The 12,089-nt window shown below is 37.3% G+C and overlaps 1 protein-coding gene across 5 annotated transcripts in view; it reads right to left on the reverse strand.

Moving 5' to 3' along the window:
• PRDM5 (PR/SET domain 5) overlaps window positions 1–12,089 on the reverse strand; it is an 87,538-nt gene that overhangs the window by 28,574 nt on the left and 46,875 nt on the right. For all 5 annotated transcript variants that reach the window (XR_008825131.1, XM_056358175.1, XM_056358169.1 and 2 more), the window contains 2 exons: window positions 8,908–9,068; window positions 4,604–4,697 (listed from right to left, as the gene is read on the reverse strand). Coding sequence is in view for 4 of the 5 variants with exons in the window: in XM_056358175.1 (XP_056214150.1) it covers window positions 4,604–4,697; window positions 8,908–9,068 (255 nt within the window). In the remaining variant the exon portion in view is untranslated. The remainder of the gene's footprint in view (window positions 1–4,603; window positions 4,698–8,907; window positions 9,069–12,089) is intronic.

A 12,089-nucleotide genomic window follows, 5' to 3' on the forward strand; every position in this document is an offset into this window, starting at 1 on the left:
AGACAGCATAGAAATGATAGAATTACAGTTAAAATACTCAATTCTATTAACTCAAAAATAAATTTACCTGCAAATATAAACCACCTCACAACAACCTGCATTGCTGCACAACTTGATGTGCTACATCCCAGCAATGGAGGGGATTAGGATACAACCAATTAGGAAAGTAATGCTATAAATATCAGACATAAAATGCATGTGTGCATGTGTGTAAATAGATATATTACATAAGCATACACAAATACATATGCACACAAACACACACAGAAGATGGCAATTACCAGATTTAAATAGCTACATGTAAGGCAATTGAGAAGCTGCACAAAACACAGCCAGAAACTGTTAACACTGAAAGTTGCTTGAAACTTCAGGGAAGTAATTAACCTCCTTGCCCCCAGTTTTCAAGCCCAAGGAGCAGACCATAGAATTTCTTTTACAATTTATGAACAAGCCAAGGAATTTATATCACAGTCAGAGGATTCTTTTGCTGAATTAACCCCAGCTCCCTCTGACCCTAAGAAGTCATAAACCAACAGGACACAGCAGAGGGAGAATGTGCTATAGTGTTTCAGCTGACCTACAGAGCGCTGTCTCTGTCATGCCAAGGCTGCAAACCCAGATGATGAATTACAGAGCAATATGCAAGGTTCAGATGCAAACATCAACCCCTTCCCTCTATACATGTACATGCAGACATGTTCACTCACCCCAAACCAGCTCAGTTTCTGCAAAAGGCCAAGTACTGTTAAGGCTCATTTACAGAGTCTTACTCTAAGGTAAAAGAGGGAAGAAAATTGCTTATCAAGGAAGCATATGTACATCTGTAAGTAACAGTGTTTAAGAATACATGCTGCATACTAAACAAAAGCCAAAAACCTATTGAGCTTCTTTTTTTGTGTATGGATGACTAAGCATATCAAAAATATAATTCTGAAGCAGAACCACCACAAGGGTACGCAAGAACCATGACTTTTATAAAGAACAGCTTTAGAAATAAGAAAGGACAGAAATTAATATACGAGTCTAAAAGAACCCTGTCTGGCTTTATTTTGTAAATACAGAACAAAGCCTCTTATACAAAGTAGCTAATAAAACAAGGTCTAGCTGACCACCTGCACAGAAAATGGGATAACACAAATGTCTGCACCAGTACCTCAAACCTAATCAGCTGTAATCACTAAGACATGAAGGTCTCTGCAATATTTACACTTACACTGTACTACCTAGTTGCACCAAAAGCTTAGCCCCAGCTGAAGGCTTATTCACAATGATGAATCATCTCTGGAAAACAGACTGGCTGGTTTCACTTCTAGCTCAGAATGAAAAGCGATACTTTGAAGTCTGACTGAAAAAAAAAAAAAAGGGCACAGTTGCAAATTGATTAATTCTAAACCACAGTATTCAATCAATACCAAGAGCATGAGGTATTCAACACTGCAACATTTAGAAACCAAACATCCATCACTGAATAAAGTAAGTTTGTGGTTCCACTGTCTCATGAACTGAAAATTTCTTACTGCTCAGAAAATCCCTAAAAATTAGGCAAGGATTTTCATGATGCAGTGAAACTTTATTACTAAGAGCCATCAAATGGGTACTCAACTTTTTTGTACTGTTTGCAGATGACACGAAATCGCTTCACCAATGACTCTTACTTTCTTTTGAAATGATGCAAGCTATTCCTCAGAAACCTATGCCTCCTCAGGTCCACTGAACATTGGACGATTTCCTCTTGTGCTTAATCTGCATGTATTATGATCATGGACAACTTGGCTGAAGTCTTCAGGTACAGCACAAGTCAACACCACTTCCCCAGAAGTACAACGTGAATCTACCTGACATTTTCTCACTAAACCCCACATACGGCATTTTACTATATAACTTAAGAAATTTTTAATTTTTTTAAGCCACAAGTCACAACCCAGTGCTAACTCCCCCATCCCTCAGCCCCCCCAGTTTCATCAGGGTAATCAAGAAATGGTCAGGAATCGTAACAGAATGACATCAGAAACAACCCTGAAAATGTATTTTACTTGATTCTCCAGTGCAGGATGTGAATCACAAAACTCTCCACCAAAAATGTGTCTGAGATCAAAATAGCAGCTAGACTGGAAGAGTTCATTTATCACATGTCATTATAAATTAATTTACCAAGGCATTTTTCTTGAATTAGTAACTCTCTTTAAATAAGTGTTTCTAGCTTCTTCAGTGAAGAAAGAGGCCCTGAATGTTTCCTTCCTTCTGCAGTGTTATTCTTTCATAAGTTGTTTTCACACCACATGTTTTCCCATAATTCCAAAATGTATCATCTCCTGGCAAAGTAGTTTCTCCCACTATATTTAATTTACAAGTGTACTGGAAACCGTCAGTAACTTTCTACTTCAAGTAAGTTCAAAATGCTATAGTTTAGTTTTTCTCCTATAATAGTGGCCACAAATTTTGCAAGGCTCTACAGTCAAGGTTAGAGGTCTCTGGTGTGTGGTTTCATAAAACTCACCTTAGCCAACTCCTAAATTTAGGAAAGCCTGCTTGAGAGCTGAAACATTAAATGTAACTGGTAGCAGCACATGTGCTAAAAGCATTTTCCTTCAGACAGCTATAACGTATTTTCCCTAGAGCTGTCTGCACTATCAACTCAAAAAACTAGGACCATTCTACTCTGTGCAAACTGATGTATAACATGAATAGTACATAGAAAACATACCTAAAGTTTAAGGAAAGGGCCTGTAAAATAAGAAAATACAGAAGCATCATGCTAGTAAATGCAATAAAACAGACTTGCCTGCAAAAAACACTGAAATGTGAATCCAGGATTTTAATGAAGAATTAAAGTAACATTTTGATATTCCTATAAGCATTGGGGGGAAAAAAATAAATCTATAAAAGTTCTAAGTTTCATTAAAATCTAGTATGCTGAAATTCCAGCAAATTAAAGGGTAATGTAGTTCCTCATGAGATGACAAGATGAAGGTGAAGAAATATCCGCAATTAAAATGGAAAATAAGTTCATGAAAAAAGTTAACACAGGTTAGAAATGGAGGCAGCCGTATTCCTAGAAGCCTGGACTGATGTACTAAGCGACTAACTAATAATGCTACTGAATTGCTTCTTTTTCCTCCCGTCTACCTGATTCATTAAAGTACAGCCTAGGTGGGCAAGTGGTTGGTCCTTCCAAAAGGCACAGTCCCCAAGAGTTCTCTAAATCCTCACACCACATGCTCCATGAGCATTGGACTTTCTTTTCTTTCTCTTCTCTGCATCCTCAGGAAGTCAAAAAAAAGAAGAGAAACCCACTGCTTACAGGACAGAAGATTGAAGACAAAGACAGAACAGGTGAGACTGTCCAGGAAGGACTTCAAAAGGAGTTGATAAGGTGGAGTTTTAGAAGAAAGAACAAGAATAATGAGGAGGAACGGACGGAACTGCATTGCAGTTCTGGGTCTTGACAACTTTGACCTTCACTGTCTTTTCTGTCTATGATTATACAGTACACAGAAACCACCTGAGCAGAATCCATATAGAGGCTTGTATATGTTTTTATACAGTTGCTATGAGGGATAAATGTTCCAAATATGAAATTTAGTACAGAATAAGAGCTGAAGATAAACATCAATTCTATCCTGACTGCAGGACAGGATAGAAACTTGCTAGTGTCTATAGTAGTCAAATCCAGCATATCAAAACCTAATAAAACCTGTAATCTTAAGAGGTGGTCTTGATAGACTGAAGTGGTTAAGACTTTTCCAAACATAATAGAAAGCCAAATAATTAAAAACACCGATTTTTTCATCTCCCCGCAAAGCAAATTTGATTATTCAAAATGAATGGAATGTCATAGGAACGTTATTTGTTAACTGATGCTTTGACTGTGAAAGGCAAATCTATATAATTTTCTGTTGGAAAAAAACTGCCACAAAGAAACCCTGCCACTTGCCTGAATGAAAGCATAAGCTTTGCCACAAAGAAACCCCTTTTCAGTTGCCTGGCACCTATTTGAACGAAAGTGTAAACTCAAAAAATGAAACATTACAACACAACTAATTTCTTTTTAGGGTGTTTACAGAAGAACATACACAACATGATAGGGAAATAATAATGCAATCTGGGTGGCTATATAAAATAACTTGCATAACTCAGACCCAGAAATGTTAGAAGACCAGCAGAATGAATCAGATGTTGCAACAGAAAATAAATCTTGAGTCAGAGCATCAAGGTAGAACATTCTACCTTGGGTAACACACAGGTTGTGATAAGGTCAGAAGTTACATTAATATGAAATCAGTTTCAAAACACCTTAGCAGCCACAGCGGTGAATGAACTCATAACATATACACATATAAATATACACACATATATATGTGTATATTTATACATATACACATATATATATACACACACATATACATTCATACATTATTAGATTTGAGAATATAATCCAGTTTTACACATTAAGCAGGTAAAAAGTCTGAAAAATATGCTGTGTTAGGCCTACTTGTAAATTTGCATTTCTGCTTGTAGACAGACAAATTGTGGACATGCTTAGAGACATCTTGTTATATATTTAGAAAGTCTTTTCTGTTCACTACAATAAAAAACACTGTACCTGTATGGCTTCGAATATGAACTCTCAGTGTTCCATTGCTTGCAAACTTCTGTCCGCAATATGGGCAAATCTTCTCTTTTTCTCCTGTGTGAGTCTACACGGGGTGGTGAAAGACAAGAATGAAAGCTTAAGCATAGCTTTAAAAGAAATGAAATATGGAATATTTTAACTGTATTGACATTGACCATTATTATCTCCATTATATATTTTATATCATAACATCAGGCACAGATTCTAGGAATCAGCTATAGGTGCTCTTTCGATTTTCTTCTAAAATTTCTAAACAAATCCCACTATTGATGGCAAAATTAACTGGCTTTTCAGTTCCTAAGTTTACTATTTCCTAAATAATTACTACTAAAAAAATGCCAAATTCGCCTTTGTGTATTTTCATGATCACAAGAATAAGACACCTACTGTTCAGTTTGATATCTATGACAGTGGTTTCTAAATCAGCAAGCAATAATTTGGTTACCTAATAAAATCAATCTTCATAAATGGGTCTATTTTTAAAAGTTTATAATTTCACACAATTTTATTACATTATGAAATGTAGTGAAAACAGTTTACCTAGCCCAGTATAACTTCTGTTGCAAACTAGAATTGGAAGTTTAAAAGGTCTCTGTGGAGATTTGTGCATATGATTTCTGACTATCTCACGTGAATGAAACACAGCCATCAGTTCATCTGAAGTGTAACAGACAACAATCCTTCAAAGTGCATGTTTTCAGTGATTTCAGTCAACACAAATTGAACACTGGACACTATCTAGTTTGTATTAAGTGCTGGAATCAGATTGCATTTAGAGAACTGATCACAAGAAGTATAATTTCATTGTCACTAACACTAAATCACACACTAATCTTCTCTTTTGAGATCAAGCTTTTAAGGCTACAGTGTCTTCCTGATATAAGAAGAATTATTTCAAAATGGAAAAAACAAATAATCACAAACTCTCCCATCCAACTTGTGTGGTTAACAGCCAGACCACCTTGAAGTAAGTTATACACATGGGTTCTCACCATTTTTCACACCGTACTTTTAACATCCGATTCTGAACTGAAGATTTATCATCCTATCGAATATTTTTTCCTTATTACTGTGACTGCTCTTTTAGTGGAGAATTTTGGATTACTTCATTTATAAGTGTTAACTCATTTAAGTGGGATAGGAAAGATAACTAAAAAGGAAACTAAATAGGAAAAAAGGAAAAATAACTAAAAAGATAATTAAATTATATGTACAGCTGACTTTGGGTTTCAAGCTTTGCACATGACTCTCCTCAAATAGGAAAATTAATTCTTATTTTATGAAAGACATTCTTCATTATATCATAAAAACCTTATCTCACACAGTACATATTATGCTGCAACTGAAGGAAGAGTAAATGAGATATCAATACTGGACAGACTTGCATAGTTTTCATCCTCTGGCATTAGGGATATGAACGTTAAATCCATCTTGATTATTTGATGTCACTTATATCTCTAACAGCAACATCAGGGAATACAACAGACAGCTATTAATTCATTCCAAACAACAACAAAAAAAACTTACATTATAACTACAAGGCTCACAAACATACAGCTAGTCCTAGTCTGACAGCAGCACAAAGCAACAGCAAGTACAATTAAGAAGGAATGTTAAAGAAAGAACAAGGATAAATAATAAGCACTAGCTGTTTTCCATTAAAATACAAATACAAATATATATGGCCATATTTAATGAGAAATAGTGAGTCATACTGAATTATTTTTTTTAGAAAGGTATCTGAGGAAAAGTTTAAATACTTATGCAGAGCTCATCAATGATTCCAGATAATATTTTTGATTTTTGGATCTCACAATCCATCTTAGCAAGATCCTTCACAAAAAGTTAACCTGAAATCAATGCACCAGTATTACAGGCTAGGTCTGTTACTCAAGTGATTAAAACATGTAGATAAGGATGAAAAGGACTGTGTGTCCGAAAAGCAGTCTGTTTTTTCCAAACAAATCAGCTTGTCTAATGAAAGATGCTATGCCTTCCTAAAGTCTTGCTCCCCAAGAAGACAATCAGAAACAAATCACAAGTTTATTTTGTATACCCTTTATTTTTTCATCACAGAATCACAGGATGGCCAGGGTTGGAAGGGACTTCTGGAGATCATCTAGTCCAACCCCTGCTAAAGCAGGGTCTGCTAGAGCAGGTTGCACAGAGTCGTGTCCAGGTGGGTTTTGAATGTCTCCAGAGAAGGAGACTCCACAGCCTCTCTGGGCAGCCTGCACCAGTGCTCTGCCACCCTCAAGGTAAAGAAGTTCTTCCTTGTATTTGGTCGGAACTTGTCATGTTGCAGTTTGTGCCCATTGCCCCTTGCCCTGTCACTGGGCACTGCTGAAAAGAGCCTGGCCCTGTCCACTTGACACTAGCCCTTAATATATTTGTAGACATTGATAAGATCCTCTCTCAGTCTTCTCTTCTCCAGGCTAAACAGGCCCAGCTCTCTCAGCCTTTCCTCATCAGGATGATGCTCCAGTCCCCTCACCCATTTTGTAGCCCTCCCCTGGCCCCTCTCCAGCAGTTCCCTGTCTCTCTGGAACTGGGGAGCCCAGCACTGGGCACAGCGCTCCAGGTGCGGCCTCCCCAGGGCAGAGCAGAGGGGGAGGACCACATCCCTCCACTTGCCGGCCACGCTCCTCCTCATGCCCCCCAGCATCCATTGGCCTTCTTGGCCACCAGGGCACGCTGCTGGCCCATGGGCAACTAGAACTCCCAGGTCCTTCTCCGCAGAGGTGCCTTCCAGCAGGTGAACCCCCAGCCTGTACTGGTGCGTGGGGTTGTTCCCCAGGTGCAGGACCCTACACGTGCCTTTGTTGAACTTCATTAAGTTCCTCTCCACCCAACTCTCCAGCCTGTCTAGGTCTCACTGAATGGCAGCGCAGCCTCTAGTGAATCAGCCACTCCTCCCAGTTCTGTATCATCAGCAAACTTGTGGAGAGTACACTCAGTCCCTTCATCCAGGTCAATGATGACCAAGTTGAAGGTTAGTTCCTTACAGCAATATATTCAAGCTTGAAAGACAAATGTGCTTTAACACTCCTTATTCTAAAACTAATGTAAAAAGAGAGGAAAAATGTCCTATAACATAAAGTTCTCTCTATTACAGCAAAACTCCACTGACTTCACATGCTGAACAACTGATGAACCAGGTTATTTGAATCTCAATCATCTTATACTACATGTACTGGAGTTTAAAAACAAGGCGACCCCATGACATTCCAGTTCTTCTGAAATACAGCCGAAAAATCTTCCACTAAGTGTATCTGGGAGAAATACATCATGGTTACACAGTTATGTCACTCATTCACAGGAAATCGTTTTCCAGAAACTACAATTACTAAATAACTTAATGTGTATTTAATACATGAGACAAGCAGCATTTAAAACAGACTGCAGGCAGACGTCATATGCATTAACATGCATTTGATGAACTACCAAGACCTTTAAAAGACACACAGAAGAAAACGAAGTGACTTTTTTGCAACCTGTAAATATGTTAAACATCAAATGCACAGTAATGATGCAGTGCCATCCATTACATTAGAGAATTCAATAGTCTGCTATCTGCCAACAACTTGGTTTAGGCTCCAAAGACATGTGCTAGTTCCCACACCTGTAAGACACGGTAGGGTTGGCGAGACATTGAAAGACTCCTTTACATTTTTTTCCTCAATTTTAAACATAGATTTTTGTTGCCGGGCACAGTAGTCACCATAATCATGTGCTGAAAATATTGTACCAAGTAAGTCAGTTATACTCAGTTTTGTTATTACAATTTTACATGCATATATGAAGTGCATACAATATGACAAATAATATATGCATGATTTTCCAGCAAACTCACAATCTGCATTTGGTGGCAACACCCAAGCTGATTCGTTCTTGATTCAATTACTTTCTTCGCATTTCTTCCCTGTAACATAAATCTTACCTCAGGCCAAACCAGCGAGCAAGCTTTTGTCTAAAGTTTACCCCAATTCCATTGCAGACATCAGTGGAAAGGAGTATGGTAAGAGCAATGCAGCAAGTCTCATCCTGTCACACACCTCATGATGGGGTACCTCCACTGGATTCATTCGTATGCACCTGCTGCAGATTCTACATGCTATCAAGAATCCCACTATTGCAATAACCATTTTAGGATGTTAAGCACCATCATAGCTTTCCAGTGAAAAGCCAGAAATGCAGAAGCATCTGGGGATTTTATGTTTAGTCACGACCCTAAGGACACAAGGAATTAATATGACAGAACTGATTCTACTCACTTTTTTATGACTTTTCAGGACTGAGGGTGTCACAAAAGCTTTGTCGCAGAGATCACACTTATATTTCTTATGTCCATCATGTACAACCTGAATATGAACATTTAACGTGTCCTTTCTTTTGAAAGTAGCATCACAGTGATCACACTTGAAGGTCCTCTCACCTTATAAAGAGAACAACAAGGTTTAAAGAAACCAGGTTTTTGTGGATACGCTTATTGTTTCAGAAAAATTAATAAAAGCAGCAAAGAAACAAAAAGCTGGGTCTTGAGAACAGAAAGAAAAGGAACACCGTGTCAGGTAAAATTGTCATTGGGAAATTAAGAAGTAGCAATGACAACCAAGTAGCCAGAAATATGAGATTAAACTCTATAGCCTAAGGTGAAATGGCAACCACTGGAAATGGCTTCCAGTGAAACAGAGCAAGGGTTTTACCAGCACCTCCAGTAATAGACTCTCTTTATAGTAACAACCAAAAAGATGAACTAGGCTTCCTCTTTGGAAACTGAAACAGTAAGAGACATCTTCCTGAATTTGAAATAATTTTCAAAACAAGAAATACTTCCTTTGAGTAACCTATTTCACCCACATCAGTAGAGGAAAACTCATGTAACAAAGATGAAATAACTTCTGTTATTGCAGTATTACTATTCAAACTGCAGTGATATCATTGAAGGTTATGGCAGAGGCCATGTTAATATTGCTAAGAGTTTTAAAATTCAAATGAATTACCTAAGAGAGGGGAAGAGACATTGTATTCTGAAAATCTGCATACATATTTTCGGGAGAAGAAAAAGAAAAAAAAAAAAGAGATGTGATTCTTCAGAGAAATCATTACAATGAGCCTTCTTTTTATGACTACTGTGGAATGCAGAAGAGAATATTCTCTTCTAATTGTTGACTTCTTGATTAGAATTACAAGTTAAACATCTGCAACAGCACTCATTCAGAAATCCACAGTTGAAACTGGAAATCAGGTGCCCATATCCCAAAAAACCTCCCAGGCAGTTACATCACAAAGAAAGATGGCCATAATTTAAGGTCCATCCTCCACTTTTTATTTTTCAAGACAGAGGTCTGATCTGCAGCCTCCTGATCCATATGAGTAAGACAGACTTGTATAAGCACAAGCTACTTTTTCCAGTAGCAATGATGCACATGTAGAGGTACACTCATTTCTTTCCTATAGCTCATTAAAGGATAAAATCATCCCAGCCTTGGTCCCAGTGCAAAGGCCAATAGGAATGGAAATTGTTTTCAGTATACTGCATATTAAAGCCCATTTGATGCTACATGTTGAAGCACCAAAAAACTTTTTTATTATATATTACACATGTAATACACACAAGTGAAGCTTATCAATACAGTGGTGCCTCAAGTACCCACATTCCAAAGCCTAGATAACCTGTTTCGCTTCCCATAAATCAACCATAACTGCCCCCCTCCCCACAACCTCTCATTCTCTGTTGGTTTGGAAACAAAAGTGGTTTTGTCTTGGATGACACAAGAAGAATATGATGAAAGGTATTACAGTCTAAGTTGTGTTATCTTAAAATACTTTCAGTGTAGCTATTCGGAAAAAATTTTCAAGGTCAGCAGGGATGCAATTTAATATGCTGTTAGGCGGAGGTTTAACGCTGTTACTGCTTCTAATGTTCAGTAAATCACTTCAGTCCTTGTCTTGGGAACATGAGACTACCCTGCTAACAAAGTGAAGTCATTACTTTTTTTACTTAAGTAACATGCAATTTTCTACTGTTCAACAAAGGAAAAATAGTCAAGTAATTTCTTTTAAATGTTACTTCTTATAGGAACTAGGCTTCTCTTATGATTTCAGATCATAAAAAACTTTCAAACAACAACAAAAAAATAAGGTAGTAAAAGATCAACCAGTTTTCAAACAAAAAACCTCCAAAGTCAGGGAATTTCAAACTAACATACTGTTCAACCACATCTCTTCTGTGTGTACACATTACAATACCCTTCAACTATATATAGCTGCAATGCCAAGTATGTATTTAACCAAGTCCTGGCTTCAGTTTAGCAAACTTTTTCAATGTGCAAAGTAATGGGAAGCCTAGAATTAGGTATTTTTTCAAAAGTTATCCTGGATGAAGTCAAATAATCAGTGTTTCTCCTCAGCTTCCTTATTTAGCAGAAACCCTATATCTCATTATAGTAGAGCCATCAAAACACTGTCTCCACTCACTGCTGGGTCACTGAATAGTTATGTCTTTTTTTTTTTTTTTTAAGCCATAGACAAAGATACACGAAAACTTCATAAAAAAACCCTAAAACACTAATACACAAGTTTGGAAGTTTTGGAAGGGTCCTGAACAGCATAAAGCAAGAGCCTAAATCGCTTCCAACAAGGTGCAAGTACTGAAACTCCTTGAGCAGCTCTGAAAATGCTCTTGTAGAAAACTGCAAGAAAAAACAGAACTATGCAACCTATTTCATGATACCTCATTCCTGGGATAAGGAACGAACAGATTTCATATGATAAACGTAAGACTATGTCTGTTGCTTAAGAACTATCACTGCCAAAACATAAACTCTTTCCATTGCCTTTGGCAGGTAAGAGTAGTATTAAGGTTACCAAATAAATTTATGTTATAAATGTGTAAAAAATAAAGAATTTCCATTATGTATTTTCAGTCAACAGGTTTGCACTGTGCTAGATCAAGAGGTTTGTAACAAAATAAAATAGCAAAAGAGACGCACAGATTCTCTTCAGTGCCTAGGCACTCTAGAGAATGGAAGTAAACAAGAAAGTAAATCACTGAGTTCAGCTCTTGAAACCACCAAAGGAGGGAAACTTTTTCAGAGTACTTGACATAAAACTATGATATCAATATCTGTAAATGCCTCCAAAGATGAAAAACCAAGCACTGACATAATATATCCTACAGTGCTTTCCCCCAGTAATCCACAACATAATGAGTGTCTTTACTGGGACTGGCTTTATCCACTTCACTGATGCACTCTCCTTACGACAAAAGAAGACAATGAAAATCAGAGCTACCTGTGCTTTACGTGAAATGAGCAATCTTCAGTGCCCACTTCTGCTGACCTTTATAAAAGGAGCTAATTAGTGTTTCTCTTACTAATAAACATTCTGCATGTAGATGTTTATTCTGGAAAGCACATATGTAAAAAGGACGATGCCCTTGTCAACAAATGCA

This window comes from Falco biarmicus, chromosome 1, assembly GCF_023638135.1.
Source record: "Falco biarmicus isolate bFalBia1 chromosome 1, bFalBia1.pri, whole genome shotgun sequence".
In the NCBI taxonomy this organism is placed as follows: domain Eukaryota; kingdom Metazoa; phylum Chordata; class Aves; order Falconiformes; family Falconidae; genus Falco; species Falco biarmicus.